Here is a 25,707-nt window from a genome sequence, read left to right as displayed (position 1 = left end):
AAGACCACAGTTGAGTCCCAAATTTCTGTTGCTAAGTGAAACAGTTTAGTGAATTTTGCCCCATTTTACAACCATATTGCCACAGTTGTTGAGTGAATCACTGCAGTTGGTAAGTAAGTAACATGGTAGTTATGTGAATCTCAGCTCACCATTGACATTGCTTGTCAGAAGGTTGCAAAAGGTGATCACATGCCCCCAAGACACTGCAATTGTCAAAAATATGAGTCAGTTGCCAAGTATCTGAATTTTGATAGGATCTCAGAATAGTACATAGCTACACGTACAGAATAGTACATAGCCCCAGGATGTGCTAATTTGTATTGGGAAGACTTCAACTTCTAGTTGACTTCCGGGAAACATTTTAAGGAAAGGTTGAACTACAGTCATGTAACATGGGATTTCTAATTCTTTAATTTGGTTTGTGCTTGAGCAGTACACAGATATAAAACATATCACCTGGACCTAGGTTAGAGGAAGGAATGTGCGAGGGCAGGATAAGCTCAAAGTCAAAATAGGTCATGGTCTTAATAGAGGAGAATAGTTGTAGGGTTGAAATGAGGGACCATTGATGCTTTCTGAGCTTGATTGTTTTCTTGCAGAACTTTCATTACCCAAATTAGGTAATAAAATCAGTACTATCACTGTCAATATTACAAAAATTGAAGGACAGGGGAAAGAGCTTTCAACACAAGCTGTCTGGTATGATATAATTTTTGTGGAAGAGCAGTTGAATAGCTGAAAGAAATACATTTCCTACAGAAGTAAAAATTGAAAGAAGAGTGGTTATATATAAAACTGCTCCCAACATCATGGAAATCAGTACCGCTTTTATTCTTCTATGCCATTAAGAGAAAGTCATGAGGATCTTGGTTTATAATTCAATGTACCATCATTTTACTTTATTAAATTAATTTTATAATTATTTTTTCGGTAATTGTAGTGGAAGTACTACCTTAGAAAAGATAATTGAATTTTTACTGATGACATTTTCAGATAAGAACCTTCAGGATAAATATTATCTTAAGGATACATATTAAATTTGACATGAAAGTTGTTAAATGTCAGGGTAAGTGGGGGAGGAACCTCCATTCAGAGCATGAAAAGGAGTAATTGATGCTTACATTCAGGATTTCAGGATATGTGACTCCTCTGCTTTTCTTTCTGGATAATAGTTCATTATAAAGTGTTGCTTGTTCCATGGTCTAAGCTGACCAGACTAGATAGAACTATCCATAAAAAGCTAGAAAATCCATTCATATTTTTTTTTAAGGTAACATCTTACTCTCAGTACTGTAATGTAGATTTGGTGTCCCAGTTTGCGTCTTCAGGGTTCATACAATAGAGGAAAGAGTTACCCTAGAGAATCATGATTGTAGCTGGTCAGTATCACTTAGAGGAAAGCAAGAAAGTTCTTAATAAAAACTGTAGCCTTGGATAGTTTGGGCAACTTGGATATTGGGGGGGCGGGGGGGAATGCTTTCTCTGCTTGAGAGAAGTGAGAGGAAGTCCAGGATTAGTTTTCTTTGCCGCCCAGTTTTTATCCACCAGCATCTCTGCTACTCTTCATGCTTTCCTTGTGTGTGTATGTCAATGTCTCTGTGTCTGTTTCCCTGTTGCCCTTCTCTTCAGCGGGTGATCCGAGGCCGTAGCCAGAGCCTGGACACTATGGGGATAGCCATGAAGAAGCAGCAGCAGCCCCAAGCAACTCTACCCAGCCGCCCAGCTACTGCAGGCCTTGCCCTCAACCAAAGTGTCGCCGAGGGTCCCAAGGCCATTGCTGCGGTAAGGTTTTGTGGGCTAGGGACTGGGGAAGCTAATAAGCATGTCTTAAGCCCCCTTCTCCCCCATTTTTCTCTAGACTTGCTGCTTGTCAACGCTCTTTGTTGGTAGCTGTAATTCAATAAAAATACCTCAGATGTCTATATGGATTTGTTTTCATGTCTCTGTGTCCATTTGTCAGTCATTGTCCTCTGTGTTTGGAACCCGACTCCATTAACGTGAAAAGTGGTATAGTGAAAGAATTTGACAATAGGGAGATAATCTAAAGTAAAAGTCAACAAAGATTGTACTGTAACAAATATATTTTAAAGGCCAAAAAATAATAATAATAAGCTTTTATCCTAACACCAAAAGATTGCTTCTCATCTGCCTCAGATGCCAGTGGCATTAAAGGAGGGCTTTGGGGAAAGATGAAGCAAGATGCAAATAAGATGATTTGGGGGAGAAATTCAACCAAGGCCCAAGATGGGCAACGCTGTGCAAGAAGAGCACTGGAACTTTGAAATTGTATTTGTAAATGGCTTCATACATGAAAGTAGGTTGTCATATGCATTTTCTGGAAGATTGATGGTTGTCAGAATATGGATCATCCTGGCCATTTTATCTCTGGGGAGAAAATTAAGTATCCCTTGAGGCTTCAGTAACAAAGCTTAATTAGTAAGCAATGATATGTTTAAATGAAGGAGCTTATCAATGGCATCTTGAAAACACCAGATGACCAAGCTAAGTGATTTCTTACAGATAATTGTGTAAAATCAGGTGGAACTCTTGGGGATTGTTTCATGTTAATGTCCTAAGTCTAAACACTGACTTCATGGCACTTCCTTGTAAAACCAATTCTATCAAAACATTGTGTTTTCAATTCTCCATCCAATTCATCTAAAACTTTCCCTGGTGCTGAATTGAAGTGTTTTCCTCCCACTAACAGAAATCCATGCCAGCATGACATTTACTATCCCTGTTACCCATCCCAATTTTCCTTGCATGGTCCCGCTTTCCTCTCATTGCCAGCCAATTTCATTGTGTTCCTGACTGGCCATGTTGCAGGGGCATACCAGAGATTAAAGAGATTGCAGGGCATGTTTATGCAAGATTAGGTGCAAATTGGGTGGGACCCAAGTAGACTGAATGTCATGATACTGAAATTCTAAAAAAAATGAAAAAGAATATTTCCCCTGTTCTCTGTTTGGGTAGTTTTCTCAATCTTTAATTTCACATGCTCTGATTAAGGATAATTTGATAGGGGATATAGCAAATAAAGTCTGTTTTGTGATTATCTGACAGCCTCAAATGAAGGAAATGGGAATAGTTTTCACCAGGCATTAAACCTGATGATGTGCACAGAACTAGTTCAGGTTGATTTCTAAGCGTGCAAGTGAACATTTCTGGTTTAACAGGCATGGAAAGCATGTGGAGAAAGCCCTCCTATAGACAGTTTGGGCAATTAGGATGGAGTTGTCACTAGTGTGAGAAAATATGTGGATTATTAGTTGGTCTGACTTGGCCGCATATATTCTTGGGAGGTTTTGGCTGGGATCTAGTGCATTCAAATGATGTGTTCTTCCATTCAGCCATGGCTCAGTCCACTGTTAATGAAGGACAAGACCTTCTTCCAACACTAAACGTGCAGGTCTGGGAGCAATGTACGCACGTGAAGTTGCTGCTTACAATGAATCCTGGGTGTTGGAGTCACTCCTCTTAGGGGACTACAGTTTTGTTAACTTGAAGATGGCATTGAGACCCATAATTATAAATCTATGTTCAAGGTGCTAATTATTTTTCTCAGACCACGGCTGTAGATTTCTAGGTCCCAAACTGCTTGTTGGAAGGAAAGCCAGGAGAGGAAAGTTCCATTTGGAGAAATTATGTACACAGGAAAGAAATGCTAGAATGACACGTAGATAGTGACATTCTGTTCAAGATGGGTGTTGCTTGTTATCAGTGGTATAATGCAAATTTATTTTGAAGGGGGACATTCAGGAAGGGAATGACATTAGACCATCATTTTAAATGATAGTTGAAACTTACTTTAGTGCTTTGTTTGGCTCAAACTGTGGCTCTGTATATCTTTCTCTCTATTTTTCTTCCTCCTTCAATCTATACTGTCTTTACTGTCTCATCGCCAGTATCACTCTATATATCTAAAGTATTTCTCACTGTTGTCTCTGCAATTACTAGTTTATTGTTTTTAGTGTACTGCTTTTTCTTTCCTTGCTCTACATTTTCTCTATTGAATTAGCTTATCTAGCTTTCTAAGTTTGACAGATTGATCTGTTAGCGTTAAATGTATAGACAGGATCTGGAAATCTAGTTCTCCATCTTTTGCTCCTGTTCCAACTCGTGCTTTTCTATTTCTTTCTTCCTCCTTCCTCTTTTTTTCTTTCTTTCTATCATTTCCTCTCCACTAGTCCTTTGCCCTGCCTGGGAGAAGCCCATCACGCAACCGAGGCAGCCGCTTCAATGGGAGACGTAGTAGTGCCATTGGCATTGAGAACATCCAAGAGGAGAAGAGGTATGGACCACGGGAAGAATGGCAGGACTAGCACTAGAGCAGGGGGAGGAAATAGTGCTTGGTGCAAGTGTTAATCCAACCTTGTACCCTCCAGGCCTAGTGGGACTGCATCTGCCAGAATTCCTAGCTATCATGGCCTTTAACTAACATGTAAGAAAGGTACAGTCTGCATATGTCAGAAGGGCACTAATTTTGAAACATGGGGTTAGTATGGCTATATGTGTGTTGTTGGCATGAGAGGTCTTTTGTGCACTCAAAAGGTAATTTTCTTTGTCATTAGCAGCAATTTCAGCTGTAACTTTGAATCTACTGTTGTGACTCAAGGGCTCTGATTTTATTCCAAGAACCAAGAGCACAGTTGTCCAAAAGCTGCTTGCTAATCAAACCCAACTGGAATGTTCTGTTCCTCTTTATTTATCCTGCAGCTTCTTGACCCCATTTTCTCCCTCTGTGTGCCACCTGTTTTGTTTCTGATGTAGCATCAGAATGACTTTCTTAACAGTTCTGTGATTTCTGTAATAAACACCTTAATACTTTCATGGGACAATTTCATAACAGTTCTGAATTTAGTTTCTTGAACAATTCAAAACCCAAGTTCTGAACTGGGCATAGGACATAATTTTTTTTGTTGCAGAATCTAATTTAAATAGATTAAGAGAATACTAAACTGAGCCTATGTGAAGAGAATCCATAGAGAAATGAGAAAGATTCAAGGGAAAAGAAGCAGACAGGAAGGAACAATTATCAGGGTTGACATGAGGATTAAAAATGAGAGAAGAGGCCCTGTTCTTGCTTGAATCTGGGCCTAAACAAATTACCTCACTGTATTTTTCTGATCAAATTACTAGCATGCTCTGAAATTATAGCAAGCTGATTTGGGACATGCTATGGCACCACAAATTAAGCAAAAAGGCTCTAAAAGAAGATAATTACATTAATGCATTTGTTGCAATGGTGGGATTCAAATTTTTTTACTAACGGTTCTTTGGTGGGCGTGGCAGGGGAAGGATACTGTAAAATCTCCAGTCAGAGGCAGTATTTGCTGGTTCTCCAAACTACTCAAAATTTTCGCTACCGGTTCTCCAGAACTGGTCAGAACCTGCCGAATACCACCTCTGATTTCTTGACTTAGATCAAGTCAGACAACTGTTTTCTGACTAGGAACTGCAGATATCATAAAATCAAAGTGATTCCTGAGATCTATGGAGGGCATGATAGTTATGTGGTGATATAACAAAAACAATTTGTTTAGACCATTGCCATGTTTTCTACATCTTTCTACATTTGAGTGGAGAGGATTAATCTGCTGTTTTTTGCCTGTTTGTCTAAGTGTAAACCTGTGCCACTGAAATGATTTGTTTTCACTTAAATTTGGTAGCTGGATCTCGGAGGGCAGCACACAAGATGAGGTTCTGTGGCTCCATTAAATTTCTGGGGTGACTGCTGATGGTCTAGATCAGGGGCATCAAACTCACGGCATCACATGACATACCAGGACTTTTTCCCCCTTCACTAAACCAGGCGTGGGTGTGACACATTTGGTCCGTGGGCCGTGAGTTTGACAGCCCTAGTTTAGATAGACTGATACATGTACAAGCACATTGCTAGTAATTTTTGAAGAGCTGAAAAATATATTCGTTGTATATTATTTCTGTTGTATAGTATATTAACAATTAACCTAGTATCTGTAATAATTATGAACCTGATCCATACAAGATCCATACTGTTTTCTAACTAATCTACTTCCCCTTGTCTGATTACCAGATGAACATGGTCTGTAGTAATAATTATTTTGGAACAGTACTGTTAATTACTCTGAGAAGCTCCTCACCAACATTTCAGCTTGTTGCAGTATACAAATGACTTATGGAAGCAGTGCCACTGTTACATACCCTTCAACCCCTCAAAATAAAAACAAATAAAACCCCAAATCCCTTTCTTTCTATCCTGAAAATGGAATGAAAGCATAAGAAATTAAAACTTTCTAAAAGGAGTGGTATTCACATGTTTTTGCAAGATCATGCTAAAGTGTTACAAATGTAATTATATTGAAAATACACTGTAATTTGATTTTAAATTTTGCATACAAGTTCTACTTTAGTTGTATTATAGGTCAAGTTTTAAAACTGGGGAAGGATGATTAAATGTTTCCTCTTCCTCCAAGAAAGAGATAGAAGCTAGCAAGCTATGGTAGAGCAGAGACCTTGTGGTTCACACACTTCCACACTTTTTTTGCCTCTGCCCTTGTTGGCGCCATTGGTAGGTGCCCAATGGTTTGGGGGGAATCAAATTAATCCAGTTCCCTGCTAGGTTAATCTAGGATCAAGTCCAACAACTGCTCAAGTTGAATAAGGAGGACCCAAAGTAGAACTAGTGCCTGCAGTGCTAGCAGATGTGTCAAGAATGATACATTTTACAAAGTGAAAAAAACACTCAACTTGTGTTAGATTTGATGGGAGATCCAAACAACATTTCTGGAATTTTGCTTTAGTGCAAAATTCAGGAAACTTGTTTTCTTCTTACAAAGAAAGTTAGAAACACTGTCTGAAGGAAAGGGGCTAGTTTCCCTTGCCATATTTGGTTCAAATTAAATTTAGTATCTGTTGTAGCTGCTTTACCTTTAATCAGTATGAAAAGGCAACATTGCAGCCTATCTCCTGAGATCAGAAGACTGCTGCTGCAGTCTTTCATCCTCTACTACAGCTGAGCAAGGAGATAATTAGCTGCAATTAGCCACAAAACAACTGCTAAAGAGTTCCAACAACATGGGAATAAAGACCAAAGCAAAGGTCCTGCTCTATCAGACCTCTAACCCAGCAATGTTTCTCATTGCCAACCAACTGCAGAAGGAAGCCAGTTTCCAGCAGGTGACTTTCAGAGGCTGTAACATTGCTCTCAAGGCTAATCGCCTTTGATCCCCATGATCACTTGGTTTTGGTTTTGGTTTTTTTGACGCCACCCAAGCTGGTAGCCAGCACCAGATCTCCTGCTAGCAAACTTCAAATCTGAATTATGCATTGTGTAAATCAGTTGATCCATTGCAGTCCAAACAAATGCAATATGAGCAGGGTCCTATGAGTATTTTTCTTTCAAGAAAAACTGGGCTGGGGCAGTGCTGTTCTCACCCATAAAATTATTTTTTCAGCCCAACGTCCAGCTGAAAAATGTATGATTTACAATGAACTGGGAAGGTAAATGTAATGATGTTTTCAGACACTTTGGAAAAGAATAAGACAAGAGCTTTTGGCCATTTTATCATACTAGAAGTGCTTTTGCAAAATGGTGGCTGGGAGGCTTATTCATTCACTTGATGGCTGCTGTGAAAATTGAGCCCCTTTCAAAGGACTAATTTATCCCATTTGCCTTAACCACCACCACATCAAGTACAACCTATAAGTTCCACTTATCTTTGTCCTTTGGCAAATGGATTCATTTCTGAGTAAACGCCGAACTGCAAAAGCCTTTCATTTACTTGAAAAACCATACTGCACCCAGGCATTTTTGGAAGTTAAAAATAAGGGTGCAAGAGATTAATACTTTGTTTTACAGCTAGCCGTTCATCCCATTGTTAAATTATTTATTTATTAGCAGCCATAAGGATTAATGAATCTGGCAAGTTCCAAGAAGGATGTTACAGAATAGCTATGTGTGTTTCACATGTGTGTGTGGGCTGTTTTCCCAGATTATGAAAAATAGTTGGATTTCTGGGGAAGGACCAGCCTTTATTCTGGAGATGAGAACTTCTGGAGCATCCATAAAATTAGTCATGAATTTTTACAGACCTCATAGAAGGACTCTTTTCTCTCTATTAAACGGTTATTCTTTTCTCTCTAGCAAAGATGTGGCTGAAAGGATACAGAAGGTATTGGAGAGTCCTGGACCCTTCTTTGATCTCAAGTCAGACGGTTCTTCCAGTCCTAGTTCACCAGAATTCCCTAACAGGAAGAGCAAGTGAGTTGAATGTGAAAGATCGTAATGGCAGGAGGGATGACTTGAGGTTATTTCTACAAAATAAAGAAATATAGCACTTGCCAGTGTCATTAGGGAAGACCCTTTCTTTAATCTAGTAGAGGATTTAGGAAGCAGTAACTCAGATTGCTATGCTAGATAGGCTGACTTTTGTCAGAAGGGAAGATTAATCTTTAGGATGGGCAAATAGCTCTTGAGGATTTGTGACAGTGACTCTTTGGAGCTTGTGTTCCTTCAGCAGAGGCCTCTCCAATCAGACATCAGGATATTGTGTGATGCAGCCCCTGTCCCGTTCTTCATCTAATGTGAGCAGCTGTTGTAGTGGAGTCAGAGAGAATGAAACATCAGAGGAGGAGGAGAACGAAGCGGTCAGTGTGGGATCTTTTATTACTCCCTTTCATAGAAGCAATCTTCCAGATACAGACTAAGTGACCTCTAAAGCTGTTTCCCATTTTTCTTGTGCAGGAGTTAATGTGTTCTCTTGAAGGTCCCCAGAAGCAGGATTCCCTGGTTCAGAATGCATGGTTAGATGACAGTGTCTGTACACCCAGTAGTACCAGCTCACCAGGTAAACACTGAAATGTGTTCATTTCTAAGGCAGATCTGTTAGGCAGAGTAGATTCCTTTTGTATCATTGGTGTTGTTACAAAACTATAACTGGTCTATGCTGTCCCACACAGCAGTGGTAGGTAATGAATCATCTGGATTAGGAGTTTTCTGTGTTCATGATCCTCAAGGAGAGAAATGTAATCAAAACCCAAAGAAGAAAGCACAGATGGTTAGGGGAGCATAACATTCATTTAGAAAAGGACTACTCCCCCACACACTCTAAAAACAGCACCATTAAGGACTGAAGGTCCATAGAAGGTTGATCAACCAGGAAGGGAGGCAGGCATTGTAATTACTAATGCATTATTGGAAGCATGTTCAGTGGTACCTCAGTACTCACCATTAATTGCTATCAAAGATGATGAGTACCCAAAAAAATTTCCTATAAGGAATAATGTAGAGTCACAAGGCAGCTGACGCCAACAAGTTCTAGCTTGTTTGTTGAGTACCAAACAATGAGTACTGAGATGAAATGTTTGCATCAAAATGCGTTGAGTACCAAATCTGATGAATTTCAAAGCTACCAAGGTGTAACTGAAGTATTACAATTTCTGACCCTGCTGTCAATCAGTTACATGTTTACCAGTAGAGTTTTCAGTATAATTTCATATATATATTACCACCTTCTGGAGTGGAGACAGTGGTGGAACTAACAGGTAAAATTTAACAAAGATGTTTTTTACTTGTTCAGCCGACAGGCTAGTTAGAGAACAGAAATGGTGTGGGTATGTGCGTGCATGTGCCTGCCCTTAACCTTAGACTGCCCTTAACTGGTCAGTCTAAGATGTCAGAGAATTCTATCTAGTTGGACCTTAAAGGTAGTTAACAAAAGATGGTGCAGTCCTTACCAATTGAATTACAATCGACATTTGTGAAATAATTTCAAATGTAGTAATATCTTGGATGAAACCATTTATTTAAACACATTCCTGCCTAATTTTAATCCGGTTTGTGGGCTGAAACTCCCTTGGATGTCATATAGGTGTCTATTCCAGCAAATGAATGTAGAAACTGATTATTTTCTCCCAGAATTCTCTTAATGAGCTTCTGAAAGCTAGGGTAAAATTAGGCTGAGTTCACATTTAGCATGACCAAATTCTCTCTGGTGTTCTCTAGCCCAACTAGTCCCAAAGGTGCTTTTTCAAGAGACAACTGGACTTTCTGGTTTTTCTTTGAAGACTTTTCACTTCTCATCCAAGAAGCTTCTTCAGCTCTGACTGGATGCTGGGGAATGGAAAGATTTATACTCCTTTCAGAAACCTGGACATTAGCATTCTTTTAGCGAGTCATCAAGGTGACCTGGAGGTTTATCTGTGCCATCAGGGTCACCTGAGTGGTGCAAACGGGTATGGAGCCTTCTTCTGTTGAAAGGACTGAGTTATAGACTGGAGATAGATGATGTCATATCCCTCCCCCTCTGTTGAATTTTGACATAGATGGCCTCTTTGACCTCTCTTTCAAACCTGCTGTCCTCTCTGACCAAAATGTGGACTTTTCTATCTTCAAAATGAGAAGCGAAACATCTTCAAAGAAAAACCAGAAAGTCCAGTTGCCTCTTGAAAAAGCATCTTTGGGACAACCATGATCTGGATAGCTGAGAATCTCCACAGACATCAAGCCCAACTACTAAGCAGATACAATCCAATCTAAGATTGGTCAGGCCCTGCCACCACCTGATGTTATATGTTATGTAAAAGTAGGGGCAAATATATTTTGTTTCAAACCCAGAATGAATACATTGTGTTTCAAGATTTCAACCAAATTAGTGGGCTAAGGTTTGACAGAACCAAACATGGAATATTGTGGTTCTGGTTTTCAATGAAGACAAATTCTGGAGAGTCTTACTTGATGAACAGGACAATTCTATCAATTTTTTGAAGGTTGCTAGCATGCATTTTTAATGGACTTTTCCCTACCATGTTTGTTAGTAATCCTCCTAATATGCATTATTATACATTTACAGCTTATCTAATGTGTTCATTTTTAGCAATGAACTACATCACAATATTCAGCCAAGAGTAGCTCTCAGAATACACATTCAGTGCAAATTCAATAACTTCCCCTTAAAAAGTTAATCAAATTAATTTCAATTTATATCCCAGGGAAGATATGTTCTTCTCCCCCCCTCCCACCCCAAGATTTAAATTCTAAATCCTGGAATTCCAAATCAAAAGATCATCACCAAGTATCTTCCAAATAGGAGACACAAAAATAGAATTTTACTAAGGAGCATTACCAAATGAGAAATATCCCATATAAACATGCCATTTGTATTTCATAGGTTGTTAACTGATTGATCCCATTCTCAGTCTTTTTTCATCACAGCTGAGTCTCCCCCAATATGTTTTGATATAACTTACTGTTATTTTGTGTGCTTGGTTCCTTTCAGTAACTCAGCTGCTCCCTTCTAGCAATGCTGCGGGTGCCATGGAAAAGGGGAAAAGCAGTAAAGTGGATGCTCAACGTTACAGCCCAGTATGTTTTATACTTTTTTTAAATGCTTGTAGGAAATTCAGGTAGGGAGGTGATTTGTGGGTTCTTCATGTACAGGGAATCAGGGCAAGGAGAAGAAGGTTAAAGAAATTGCCACTTCCTTGTTCCACAGGCCTCCATTTTATGCTGTGTGTGATGCCATCGCTGGAGGGGTATCTCAGTGCATGCTGGGTAATTCACAGGTAATCTGCTTCCTAGGGGGTCTCAATACCCTAGGACACAGGGGGATAAGGGCACATATGGAAAAAGTGACAGTAGAATTGGTTATCTTTGCTACTCTCTACAGATTCCACCTATTTGAAAAACAGCCAGATGCTGTCAAAAGTAAAGCCGGTTGGTTTTTTATATTTTTTTTAGTCCTATAATACTTTCCAATTCTCTATTTTCTTAGGCCCTCAATAATTTGGAACATTTTTTGAGGCAGCCACTCAGTCCTTGCCCAACATGGTTTGCCAACCCACATCCATGTATCTATCAAGGCAAACTTCATAATTTGGCAAACTCCTCAATACTGTATCCTCTTGATTCCCACAGTGCCCTTTTCCGGCCCATCTCCTCCCATTGCTGTGACTTATTATTTGCTGAATCATCACTTAGCTCACTAGCTAGTTTTGTCTGTTTCTGTCTACTTCTGCTTTTTCGCTGTCATTGGGAGGTGTGCATCGTTTGTACATTATTGCAAATGGTCAAGGTGGGAGAGCAGAAAGTTCCCATGGGGTGAGGGGATTTTTTTTTAATGCAAATATGTAGCTTCTTCCTTAGTCTTGATAATGTCTTTTAACACATGTTTCTGTTGGAACATTACTTCTCCCCTGAGCACTGCAGAAAGTGCTGAATGGATATCAAGTTGTCAAGCTAGTCAGACAACTTTATAAAGATGTTACCACAATTAACAGGAACCCCTCTGGATCCAATTCTGGTTGATCACTGCCTTCTGCCTACTTATACCCCACAGCATTATCCTTATCAAATACAAGGTTATAGCTTCTTGTAGCTTCCCTACCCTTACTCTATAGCAGAGGTGTCAAACTCGCAAAGACACATGGTTGTCAAGTGACTTATCACAACTTTTTTCCTTCGCTAAAATGGGTGGGCGTGGTCAGCGTGTGACACATCTGGCCCGTGGGCTGCTAGTTTGACAGCCCTGCTCTGTAGAATACTATTATCTTCTGCAACAGAATAAGTATTCTGATGAAGCTTTTGAGCAATCTACGTAGTTGTTCCCTTGTATTTCCTGTAAGATTGATCAGGGAAAGAGTTTGTTACCAAACCCATGGAGCTTCTTGGCTTACTAGCAGTGTTAAATCAGATTTCTGCATAGTAATTTGAACATTCTAGTTACCCCATTACAGATGTCTTCAACTTGATCAATTACTGGACTGTTTCCCATGACTGTCATTTTCAAAGCTGCAAATATAAAATTGGCCACCTTATAGGAAGCTTTACTGACCCAACTATGCACCTATTCACAAGTGGGTCATTCTTTACGAAGTTGCTGAAAAGGATGTTTTGGCTTCCCAGTTGCCACTATGAAAGGTGTAAAGTTTTGTTTTTTCATGGCTGAGATTTTCTTCATTAAGCTTATCCACCTCAGCTGAAACATAGGAGGAAAATGTCCCTGCAATATCCAGTGATCACATCTGTCCATTAGTTGATTCTTTGAGTTATCTTCGTGTTTTCTCTGTATGTAGGATCTGCTGCTGAAGTGAGAACTCACAGCAGTTCACTTTGGGATTCAGAGGAAACAATGGTGGATTCCCAGAAACGCCTCACCTGGCCCTTCTGCTTCATTGACAGCTGCACCACAGGCAGCCAGGAATCAGAGTCCAAATGTGGCATTTTGCTCATCCATATGTATCATTCCAATTCAGCAACCTCAGGAGAGCAGAACCAATCTAAACCTTTAAAAAAAAGAGGGGGAGGGCTCTCCCATCTGCCATAGCTTTAGAAGCAAACAAGAGAGGAGTGCTCTCTCTCTCTCTCTGTTATTACAGCTAAAATGTAGATATCCAAGATCCCACTTGGAAGGATTTGAGTGTCCTATTGGGCCCTTTCAAGGCTGTATTTGTGTTCATTCTTCAGCATGAAGGCCTCAAAAGAGGAATATATCTTAGCGCTCCCAGGATTATACCTGGTTCATAAGCAAAACATCAGAGCTGCATTATGCAGCCTAGGCAGGACACATAGTGCCAAAGAGCATGTATGTGTGTGTGTGACTATTAAAGAGCATTTGTTTCATTATTCATCAGATCCCTCAGATCTGTTAAATATTTCACTGTACCACTGCCACCCTCTTCCCTCAGTCTTTGTGCCATCAAGAACCAAAACCTGTAAATGTGAATCTATGACTCCTTGTCCAATGCTTGTTATGTCTGTGGTGTGTCTTGGGCTTGCAATAAAAGACTACTGTGACCAATTCACCTGCCTGTGGGATTTTTTTATTTAAAGCTAACAAACACCTAAGGTTTGTTAGCTAAAGCGGGTTAGGGTTATCATTATGGAATCCTAATGATCTGTAGCTTAATTAACACTTCAACATTTCACCTAAAATGTTTAATTATGGGGGTTTGTAAGCCCTAGTAGAATGTATTCCACCAAATAATGCTTTGATAAAAACCCTAAATACAATGACAACAGTGTGTTTTGCATTGTTTGTATAGAATCTGCAAGAAACATTCTCAATGTCTGTGTCAACATAACATCTATCCCCTGCTCTTAATAATTGTTTTTAAGAATGTTAGAAGCTATTTTAATATCACTATAGTATTTATAGTCCTAGAACTAATTTTACATGCTCTTCACAAAAAAAAACCTCCTCCAAACATAATAGTTAACTGTTCAAAAATTAGAACAGACCTGTAGCCGATTACCAACTGACATTAAATTAAAAAGCATCTGCCATCAATTTCCCTAACTTCTGCCTATGTAAATCAGAGTTCTTGAGCTACAAAGGGGTCAATGCATCCGAGCTCTATATAGATCATGGTGTTGGGGCCCGAAAGTGGCTGGTGGAGCAGGCAGCAGAGTCGGACAGCGAGGAGGTTGGGGAGGAACCTGGGCCAGTCCTGGAGGCTGAGGAAGACTCAGAAGAGGGCTCTGCATCAGAGGCAGAGATGGGGCCAGGGCAGGCTGGCAGTCATCATTGCCTTGGATAGCAGTGAGGCGGGGGAGCAGCTGGAACCGGTTCCCAGCCTGCACATGCGCAGATCTGCCAAAAGGAAAGAACAATTACGCACTGAGGGTTGACCTGGAAGTAAGGCCACAGGTGGACGATGAATGGCCCCTCCCACAAGGATTAAAAGAGGAGCAAAAGGGGAGGGGGCTCTTGCAGGAAACCATTCATTCATTTGTTCCATCATTGTGAAGATCTGTCTGTGCATCCTAGAGACTCTGTGCTAAGCCCTTGTCAGCACTGCATTTGGAAATATTTACCAGGCAGCTTTCCAAGATAGATAAGGTTTGAGCTCCTAATTATACCCTTGAAAGACTATTTGCCAGGTTGCTAGCTGAATGTGAATGCAAGAAATTCACATTAGTTTAATAAAAGGTCAGGACAAAGAGTCTACTTAGTGCTTTTTGGGGAAGCCTAGGATAGAACACATAGTTACCTTTGACATCTTGTCTATTTTATTTTGCAAATCTTAATTTTTCCATTGGATGATTTAGGGGCAAAATGGTTTGAGATACTCATTTTACACTTTAACTCTCCCTTATCCCCCCTCCCAAATTCAGAAACACTTTGATCTTAGTTATCCTAGTAACATAATTACATCACTAAGCATGTCTCTTGTGGGGCCCTAGGCAGGATACAAAATTAAAAGCAAATCCTTGACAACAAATTACACAAGTTGTTTCAATTTGCCTTGATTCCTGGAGGGGTACCTGGTAACTATTAGTGGAAATGGCTCCTTTCCATCTCCCTTTTCCAAGCAGTTACAATAATTATTCTTTACTGCTCCATTACTGTGTATGTATGGAAAAAAGCAGTGAAGCATGGACACAGACATTTAAGAGCAATGTGATCAATGGGCGGACTCTTACAGAGAGGAAAGGGGCTCATGGATAGTTCTTGTTTAGAGACCACAATTGGGACCCACAATTTGAAAGTGAAGTAGTTGCTAAATAAAACAGATAATGCTTATTTATGATCTTTCTTCAGCTTTCCTTTGCTTTACAGAACTTGTGGCAGCCACAGGTAGCCAGTTATGTTCAATAAACGTGTTTAACTGCTCAAGGGTTGCTTACGAATTACTGACGTCACCAAATTAACAGGACCTGTACAGGCCTATAGGCTTATAGGGCTATCAATCTGTCCCCATGCTTTCATGCCTTAGCAGTTTGCATGGATAGCTTTGTAAGATACAAAAAAGATAAAGGAGTCCCCATGGGGGACTCTGCTAGTCATAGCCAACTTTAGGGGGTGGCATTCATCTCCGCTTCTGACCACTGAGCCAATACTATCCAAAGACATTTCCATGGTCATAACATCACGCAGCACAGAGCATGCAGCAAAACAAGGGGTGCTGTTACCTTTGCACCAAAGTGGTACCTATTTATCTACTTGCATTTACATGCTTTCGAACTGCTAGATTGGCGGGAGCTGAGGTAAGTAATGGGAGCTCACTCCATCACGGAGGAGGGGAAGTAGGGTTCAAACTGCTGGAGTAGAGGCCTTCTCCAGAGTCGTTTAAGCCACTGAGCCACCGCACCTGTTTTGTATGAAATAGGAGTCCTGCGATTTGAGCCTAGAAAAAAAAGCTAAGGGAGCCTTCCCTTAGCAGTAAATATAGGCAATATATTTACCAGGGACATAAGGGGGATTATCCTGTGCTATGTCTCATCCTGTGCTATTCTGGTTAAAGCATTCCAACACTTTTGGAATGGCTCCCAATTGCCCCAGAGCAACTCGTAACTTACAATTCATCTGCAGCTTTGAAGATCTCTAACTTTAGAGACGTAACAAGAGTTTGCATTGTATTTTAAAGGATGAACTGGCATGTTAATTATACTTTTCTACACCTTGTGTGTGATATAGAACTCCAGCCAATTTGATTAGCTTATTAGGATTGATTGAATGAATGGTCTTGACTCAGAAAACGAGTTTATTCAGTAATCAACTGAAACATGTTTACAAGCTAAAGGTTTACAATATTCTAAGAGGATCCTAGCCAGGATCCCTAGCTCCGACTTCCGCACAATTTAAGGTTCAAACTGAATGTTTAATTTGGAGGGAAAAGTACTTTCCTCAAAAACATTCCTATCAGTCAAAAAGAAGATAATAGCTATTACAAGAAAATCTAAGCAAAGAAAGCAGAGTGAATAGAAGGCACAAAGATATTATCAATCTTTTCTTTTTGTGGAACGTCTAATTTAAAATTCTTCTGTATTCAATCAAATATTGTTATCAATTGTATTTGAATCAGAAAACCTCTTAACTTCCTTAAATGGACCAGTGAGTCAAGATGTTTCCAGGGCAGTATTTCTACTCCAATTTGATTACAACCTATGATTTCTTCACTGAAACACAGAAAACAGGTAGGGAACATCATGAATCAATCAATGCTCATAGATAAAAGGTGGGATATACAATCACTCCTCAGCAACTACCTTGGTTAGTGACAGTTTGCATATGCAACAGTAATAAATGGTAATAAAAATTCATTTTCTGACCAAATGTACACACTTGGACCAAACTTCTTGTGCCGAAGAACAATGCATGCTGGATTGAAAGTAACACTACCCTAGTTGCATGAAATCTCACCTGACTGAGAAGGCAGCAACCAGTAATATTCACAGCATCTCTCTCTCTCTAATGCGCACCTGTTTAGAAACTATTTCGTTTAACAACAAAGTTGCTCGAACAATGCTGTTGCTAAACAAGGAGATGGGGTAAAATGCAGCATTATATAAATGATGGAGAATGATGGTGAAAAGTAACCCAGAAAATTTTTTACAGATAGGTGCTTTTCTCAACTAGACTTATTATAGCTTATTGCTGTGGTGGCTGGGGTAGAGGGTGAAAGAGAGAGAAAATAATTCTTGCAGGCAAGCATCCTAAATACTGAAAACTCCTAACGCATGGGAATTGTCAGTTACCTTGACTACTAGATGACCAGTTTCATCTTTTGGGGAAATCATCAATCGCAGGTAACAGATGATATTCTACTAGGAACTCAACTCCTGGACCTTTCCATGACAATTTATTACCTTTAGAGCCACCTAGATCCTGGTACTCAGGTTGCAAGAAGAGGTATATAACTGCTCTGAGAGCTTCAATCTTGCCAGCTGCATGGTATTTGAAGACAATTATTGTGATCTTTTATATTAAGCTGGCCTGTCATCTTGTAAAAGTAGGAAGGATAAGATGTTTATCATTTTATTAGGTTGCTTATTTTTCTCATTGCTCCTGAGAACTAGAGCTTAGATGATGTGGGAACTGGCCCCAGCCACTTCTCTCCTGTGAAGAAAATCAATACCAAACAAAAAATCAAATTCAAAAAACAGGTTAAACCCACAAATGAGAATAAATTTAATTACATCTCCTCCTACACTTCAAACTTTCAGATCTGAAACATTTTGAACAAAGAACAATTGCCCCCATCTTACTCTAAGCCTGTCCCAAGGACCATTCAGCAAACACTTCTGGCAAAACTGAGATGTATTTTAAGCTTGAAATGTTTTGAGCGTGAAGAATCTCACGCAACTTTAATTGTTAATACAAAACATTATTGCATTTGCTTTATTACAAGATCCAATTTGACTCAATATTCCAGACTGCTCAACTGGATTCAAGACTTGAGTCCAAAGTATGATTTGTATCTACTCTACTGTAATCCTAGCCCTAAAATACAATATGAAGAAACAAAGAGAGATGATCCTGTAACTATCTGAGAAATATTTATTGTGCAAAATACTGCACTGTATATCAGACTCCAGAACTTTGTTCCAAAGCAAAAAAAAGCTCTGAGATCTCAAGAAAAGATCTGAAATATGACTGATCTATAGTTGGCTCTTTGCAGGCATATTTTACTACTTCCATTATCCTCTCATATTTGATTTTTGGCATGACAGAAAGACATCCAAATGTAAAAGTTACACAAATACACAAATCCCATTTATACAGAACGATGTCTTCCTTTCTGGAGTACATCGGTGTGCAGGTTATATAAAAAGGTTATGTTTCATTTCAATTCAGAACACAATTGCAGGGATTCTCCCTATCTTATAAAGCCACCCTTCCAAAGAGCCTGTCTGAGTTCAGAAGCCAGCCTAATCCAGTTTATACAATGCACAACTGCCCAGAGCAGTGCTTACTCACTTGCTGAGTGCTTCTGTTTCAGTAAGGCTTAGATCCATATTAATGGCTATACCGAGTCTGTTTGATATTCTCATTTGGAAAATTTTGTAATGAATTTTAAATGCTCTTGGCCAGAGGGTGTTTCTGGCCACTATGTTCCAGCAGCTTACTTGCTGACTAGTTGAAACTCTGGCTGATCTCACCCAATTTTAGACTGCTTTTGACATCTCAAAACTCTTCTGTTTCAAACAGTATTTCCAGATTAAAATGCACAGGAGGGCAACCTTAACGTTTTCACTAAAAAAACCTACTAGGTTAACCAAATTATAAAAATGCCAGATTGTTTCCCCTGTAAAGGAAGTTGGCAGTTTAGCAAAGAAATTGCTCTGTGCTCCAAATGAATCATTTCCAGTTTTTTCCCAATGAGTTAAATTCAGACTCCTTTGCTTTCTTACTTCTGCTATCTAAAGTAATTCCCAAGAGCAATAAGCAACTTGGATAAAAGCATCAATAGTGAGGAAAAAAGTGGCTTGACAGAGAGCTGAACCTTCCTTAGGACTGAAGCATCTACTTTTCAGTGCAGACTCACGCAAGAGATTTCAAAAAGGTAGATCTGTGAGTGACTCTGTGATTCTGTGAGCAACTGCTCTGCCTGATTGTGGGTAAATGTTGCTATATTTTTAATAAAAAATCAATATTTACATAAATATTTACACACAAGCTACGCCCACCCAGTCACATGACCACTAATCCACGCCCACAAATTAGGCCACGCCCACAGAACTGGTTGTTAGGAATTTGAATCCCACCCGTTTACCACCATCTTCAAATGAACAAAAAACACAAGTTTGCAAACTGCCTGAATAGTAACACAGCATAATTTTGTATGTTAAATATCGAATCACAAAATGGAAGAAGGAAAATATTTGTGAGAAATATTTACTGTGTTTTTTGCTTGTCAAACTTAAAAGGCCATTGGACTCCATAAATGTTGTGACAGCAATAGAAGTAATGATGTAACCGTGAAGCAGCAGCTAGGCAAACTGCTGAATAGTTGAATTATGCTTTGGAAATTATGTAATCTATGCTCTGAAATGGAGCAAATTAATGAGACCTAAAGGTAAGCTGTTCTCCATTCTGAACTTACCACACTAAGCCTGGCATGAAAAAGCAGAGCAACTTACTAATTTTGAAGAGGAGGATGTGGAATAAAGAAAAAAGATTGGCTCCAACAGTTTTAGGAGATGCATAATTTTGTTTACCTAGAACATTCCCGTGGCAGTAATCAATACTGTATTAGCTCCAAATGTTCTTTTGACTAAACATTGAATCCAGGTATACTGGATGGCTGGATGCTCCCAGGAGGCTGCAGGGAGGCCTCCTAGGCCAAAAACAGGACCTAGGAAGCATTCCTGGAGCCTCCTGGGAACAAAAATGGGGCGCGGGGGTGGATTTTTCCCCCCCCCCCCTGCTTCATTTTTGCTCCCAGGACTCCTGGGAGAGGAGGGGCGGGGCAGGCAGGTCCAACTGGTCTTCAGAATTACTGGTTCACCGAACTGGATGTAAAATTAACATCCAGTTTGCCTGAACCGGCCTGAACTGGCAGAATCCCACCCCGGTAAGTTACAGCCTAGTTACAGCCTATTTATATAATGTTTAAATTATGAGGACATTTCACATCTCTTTGTAAATTCTCAATTAGACATATCTCCTCTTTCTTTCTAGTACTTTGTAAACACACTTATATATGCCTTCTAAGGCAGCAGTCCCCAACCTTTCTAATTTGGCGGCCTGGCCCAGCACAAGGTGGGCATGTGAGTGGTAGGCACATGTTCACACACAGAGTTCCATTGGTGTAAGCACATGGGCTGCACACACCCATCACCCACACAAATGGAGCTTCATGCGTGAGCGGAGGGAGCTTGCCCTCATGAGTGAAGCTCCACTTGCACAAGCGTAGAGTGCTGGTGCACAAAGCTCCATTTGCATGAATGGAGCTTCACAAGTGGAGCTTTGCCCGCAAGCACACTTGAGTTGAAGCTCCACTCAAGTGCCCACCGCTCATGTGAGTGGAGGTTCGCATACACGAGTACTTGCCCATCACTAGTGAGGTCCAGTTTAAAACAGGCCATGACCTAGGGGGGTGGAAAACCCTGTTCTAAGGTCCTCGGAGATACAGTATGTTAATAGCAGCTGTTTTAACAGGGAACCCAGCTGGGCGACGTCAACTGGAGTGTTTTGAGAAAGCTAAAAGGGTTTGGGGGCAACACTTTAACACTGAGAAAAAGAAAAAGAAAGCAATGGCAAACAACTTTCCATACTATTAAGTGATAATAGCAGTAAAATATTTTCCCCCAAACCCAGGACATTCAAGGTTTTCCTTTTTTATGGAAGCTACAAGCAAAATCATCTTTTGTAATGTTTTGGTCTATTATGGAACCTAAAGAAAACCCCTCAATAATTCACGACGAAAATATTTATAACACTCACCCAAAACATTCCCTAGTAGTTCTATACGATCTGAGCCAAAGAAAAGCTGAGGTTGTCCATCAGTCTGGATAACAAAACTTGGCAGTCCAAATGCCTACATGGGAAAACCCAACGTAAGTTATAAGTAGAGAATTCTGCTTCATCTAACTAGTTCAGGGTAACAGATGCAAACCAGAAGAGTTCCAATGTGTCAATTAGCTTCTGTATTAGGTGGATGATGCACATTTAACCTGCATTTCCCAAGGACAGTTTTTTTTAAAATGCACATTACTGCATCTCCCACAACCCAAGAACTGGGAAATGGGTCCGATTCACCTGTGCCTCCACACCAGTGCTATTTTGTAGGGAAACATGTTCAAATACCATCAAAATTCACCTGCTCACCTGGATGAGGAGAAAACAGATCAAAAGCCATAAAAGGAAAGATGGATCAACTACCATGCTTTGTAAAATCTCCCAAATTTGCCTTTTACTTGTCAACTTTTGGGGTGTTCAGAGTATCACTATATTTCACAGTACCGAACACCATTTGCCATCCATCCAACTATCTATACTTCTGCTGGTGCACTTTAGCTTAAACTATAAAACTTAAGTGAGATTAAGAAGCATCCTAGGCAAATCCTACTACCTCCCATTGGCCCAAATGTGGATTATGCTCACTGCTTTTCATTACAGTAATGTTGGCATATAAGTATGCATCAGTCCTCATAAACAGATTTTACGCATTATTACACATCAGTTCAAGCTGACCTGCGCATGGAATAGTTTTGTAAAATAACTCACTAAATGGGAAGTAATAGGCAGTTACCTTGCTGCTGAGCTATATTATACTATCATAAGGCTGCACATCTGCCCTCTTCTTCACAAATTTGACAGCAATATTTCAATGCTAGCTATGGATAATAGTTACAAAGAGGCAGGAAGAACCAGCCAGAAGGTTCTGAGGGGATGCAGGTCTTCTAAGGTGACTTCATTAGCCAACAAAGTTGCTCATTAAAGAATTCAGCTTCCCAAGATCCTACATCGTTTTGAAAATGAACTGTGACTGGAAGATATATTTCATAAAATATTAGCCCTTACCCCAAATTTCAGGACTTCATCCGTTGTCTCTTTCAGGCGATTCTTTATCTCAGGTGAGGTGCTCATTTTCAGAAGCTCCTGGCTTTTGTCTGAGGACAACCCTGCTTTCTTTGCAGCCTGAGGGGGGAGGAGAACCAAATATCCTAGAAGATGCAGCCAGATTTATTTATTTATACCACATATTTCTTAACTGCCAATCTCCCAGAGAATCTGGGCAGTATAAAGTTGACTGAATAAAACCTCAGGCAGCTTTCCATGTTGAGAGACACATAAACCATCTGAGATATTATAAAGGAAAGAAGGGGTTTGCAAAAATACCAAATACTGTCATTTAACTGAACTGGAAAATAAAATGGCCCTGTCAAAGAAGCAGCATACGAAACTGTGACCCAATTTAAATTGTTCTTTTTGGTTTGCTGGTATTGACTTAACTTCTATTCTTAACGAAAAAAATACTTAAACTCTCTTTTGACAATGGATTCTCTTTTTTCACACAAGACTTCCTTTTTCACTCCAACAGTAAGACGATAATCTACAGCACTCAACAATCACAACGAGTCTGGTAGCACCTTTTCTGAGCAGCCAATGTTATGAAAGGGCCTAAGCTTTTGTGAGCTGCAATCCATGATGAAGTATGATGAAATAACCTGCCGCATATGGAAGCTTATGCGCTTCTTAAAATTTATTAGTCATAAAATTACTAAACTTATTCCGTTGGGTGGGGGGGGGGGGGGGGGGGGGGGGGGGGGGGGGGGGGGGGGGGGGGGGGGGGGGGGGGGGGGGGGGGGGGGGGGGGGGGGGGGGGGGGGGGGGGGGGGGGGGGGGGGGGGGGGGGGGGGGGGGGGGGGGGGGGGGGGGGGGGGGGGGGGGGGGGGGGGGGATGCTGTTGTCTTATTGACTTCCAACCAATTAATGTCTTACCCAGCATTATGGCTGTTCCTGAAGTCGACTTTCTTGTGTCTCTTTCTGATGCAAAACTAGCATCTGCATAAGCACTCAATATGAGATCACCTTTAGGTTCTAGATACAGTGCATGGTGTAATGTTCCTTTAAGATATCTTAAGATTCTTTTCAATGCTATCCAATGACATTGAAGCGGATCATTATTATGTCGTGCCAGTTGATTAATACTATAAGCTATATCTGGCCTTGACCAATTGCTAATATATGATAAGCTACCAATCAAAGATTGATATAATACCTTATCAAATTTGGGACTTTGAGCATCCATTTTGCAAATATCCTGACTCATTGGAGTCTTTGCAGGCTTACAAAGTTCCATCTTATAATCTATTAGCAATTTAGATATCTTATCTTCCTGAGATATCTTAAAACCTTTCTGTGTTTTCACTATATTTAAACCTAGATATTTCTTTATCTCCCCTAATTGCTTGATTATTATTTTCTTTCCTAATGATGCTATTATTTTATTTGCTTCATCATTAGTCTCAGTAATCAAGGCAATATCATCAGTAAATAATAATAATAATGATATTTTCCCATTTGTCTCCCTTTTAAACAGACATGGATCGGCTAAACCAGCTTTAAACCCTATATTGTTCAGTTCCTTTACAATATACTGGTTCCATTCATAGCCTGATTGTTTAAGACATAGAGGCTCTTTTTTAACAACCAACAATCATTATTATTTTCACCTTTAAATCCACTAGGCTTTTTCATATATACAGTATGTCTTAGTGGAGCGTGCAAGTAAGCAGTTTCCACATCTAAATGGTTAACTATATACTTCTTACTTGCTGCCCACACTAAGGCTGCCCTTAATGTTGCTGCTTTAAGACTTGGTGCAAATACCTCATCATAGTCATTTGCACTTTGTCTAAAACCTTGGGCTACTAATCTTGCCTTATGGATTATATTTCCATCCTTATCAGTTTTTATCTTAAAAATCCATTTGCAGCCACAATGTGTTTTATATCTACAGGTAATCTTGCATTTTCATATACCTTCATATCTTTTAAGGATTTCAATTCCTTATTCATTGCTGCATACCAACTTTCCTTATCTTTAGAAGGATACTTTTTTATCTCATCCACAGTATATGGTATCCACAGTATATTAACCTGGCACACTGTGTTAGCCTGGTATCTATCAGGCGGTCTAGATATACGTGTAGTTCTTCTGGGAATTACAGGGCTTGTATGAGGACTTTTTTTGAATTACTACCTGTTCATGTTCCTCATCTTGCTCAGCTATTGGGTCTGTTTCTTCCTCTATGGGCACAATTTCTTCCTGTATTTCTCTTTTTACTTTATTTTTAAAGTTACAGGGATAATTAATGGGATTTCTATAGGATTCAATAATCACTTCTTTATTGTTATCCTGTTCTAACTTATCCCATCCTACGTGCTCTAGAAATTGGGCATTAGCACTACATAACACCTTAGATGTGCCTTTCTCCCAAAATCTATATGCCCTATGGTTAGCTTCGTAACCAACGAAGAAGAATTGTTTAGCTCTGTGTTGCCCTTTACGCCTGAGTTGTGTAGGGATATGCACCCATGCTGGTGCACCAAATGTGTGCAGGTAACTCAGATCAGGCTTCCTGCCATGCCACATGGTGAATGGTATTTCACCAGTAGTTGAGTTAACAACGTTGTTCAATATGTTATTAGCACACATTGCAGCCTCCCCCCACACAGAATCAGGTAATCCAGAATCAGTTAACATTGTTCTAACCATTGCCTGTAGTGTTTGGCTTCTTCTCTCTATAAATGCGTTGTGTTGTGGTCTGTATGGTGCAGATTTCTTGTGCTCTATTCCAGCTACCTTTAATCTATTCTGGAATTTGCTGTTAACAAATTCCGTACCATTATCTGTCACCAGGGTTATCAGTTGCCGTTTGGTCTTTCTTTCTGCAAATTTTAACCAGTTGAAGAAATGTTGATATGTTTCAGTTTTGCTTTTCATTAGATAGCAAAACCCATATCTAGAGTAATGGTCCATAATGCTCAGTATATATCGAGCACCCCCCATACTGGGTTTCTTTGGACCTATAATGTCTGCAAATACTACTTCTAAAGGTTCTTTAGTTTTGAAACCATTTAGCCTATTTGCAGGCAATATTTTACTCTTATCTTCACAGCAGACATTACAACGCAAATATTTATCACAGGGTTTTAACCTTATTCCTTCAGATAACTCTACTGTACGTTTTAGCATTTTAAAATTTACATGCCCCAAACGCCTATGCAATAAATGGATACATTCATTATGAGGCTTTATATTGTTAAATACAGTCTGTGCCTCCCCTTTCTTACTATCATGTAAAACATACAATGCTCCATTTAAAGCTGCAGTTACTCTTTTGTTATCTCTTTCAAGTATGCACTTATTATCCTTAAATGTAACTACATAACCTAGTTTATCTAATACTCTTACAGAAAGTAAGTTCATCTTTAACTGTGGTACATACAACATTTTTATATTCTGTTTTAAACATGGACAATATGCAATACCT

At 39.7% G+C, this 25,707-nt stretch overlaps 1 protein-coding gene across 4 annotated transcripts; it reads left to right on the top strand.

The window, feature by feature from the left end:
- Nucleotides 1-1,575: 1,575 nt before the first annotated feature.
- LOC148123867 (rap1 GTPase-activating protein 1-like) lies at nucleotides 1,576-13,782 on the top strand. Of its 4 annotated transcripts, none has more exons than XM_087918605.1 (8): nucleotides 1,576-1,782; nucleotides 4,188-4,291; nucleotides 8,126-8,242; nucleotides 8,502-8,628; nucleotides 8,726-8,828; nucleotides 11,259-11,344; nucleotides 11,475-11,544; nucleotides 13,054-13,782. In XM_087918605.1, the coding sequence occupies exons 1-7, from the start codon at nucleotides 1,585-1,587 to the stop codon at nucleotides 11,496-11,498; spliced, it is 759 nt and encodes a 252-aa protein (XP_087774731.1). In that variant the 5' UTR covers nucleotides 1,576-1,584; the 3' UTR covers nucleotides 11,499-11,544; nucleotides 13,054-13,782. The 4 variants fall into 4 exon arrangements, with proteins under 4 accessions (XP_087774731.1, XP_087774729.1, XP_087774730.1 ...); XM_087918603.1 differs by having other exon boundaries at nucleotides 8,499-8,628; XM_087918604.1 differs by lacking the exon at nucleotides 13,054-13,782 and adding an exon at nucleotides 11,754-13,001 and having other exon boundaries at nucleotides 8,499-8,628.
- The last annotated feature ends 11,925 nt before the right edge of the window (nucleotides 13,783-25,707 follow it).

The sequence above is a fragment of the Pseudonaja textilis genome, unplaced genomic scaffold (genome assembly GCF_049901715.1).
Source record: "Pseudonaja textilis isolate UNSWEBS1 unplaced genomic scaffold, rPseTex1.2 PTEXCTG146, whole genome shotgun sequence".
NCBI classification, from domain to species: Eukaryota; Metazoa; Chordata; class Lepidosauria; order Squamata; family Elapidae; genus Pseudonaja; species Pseudonaja textilis.
Note: the sequence above shows the minus strand (reverse complement) of the source record. Positions and strands in the feature narration are given on the sequence as shown.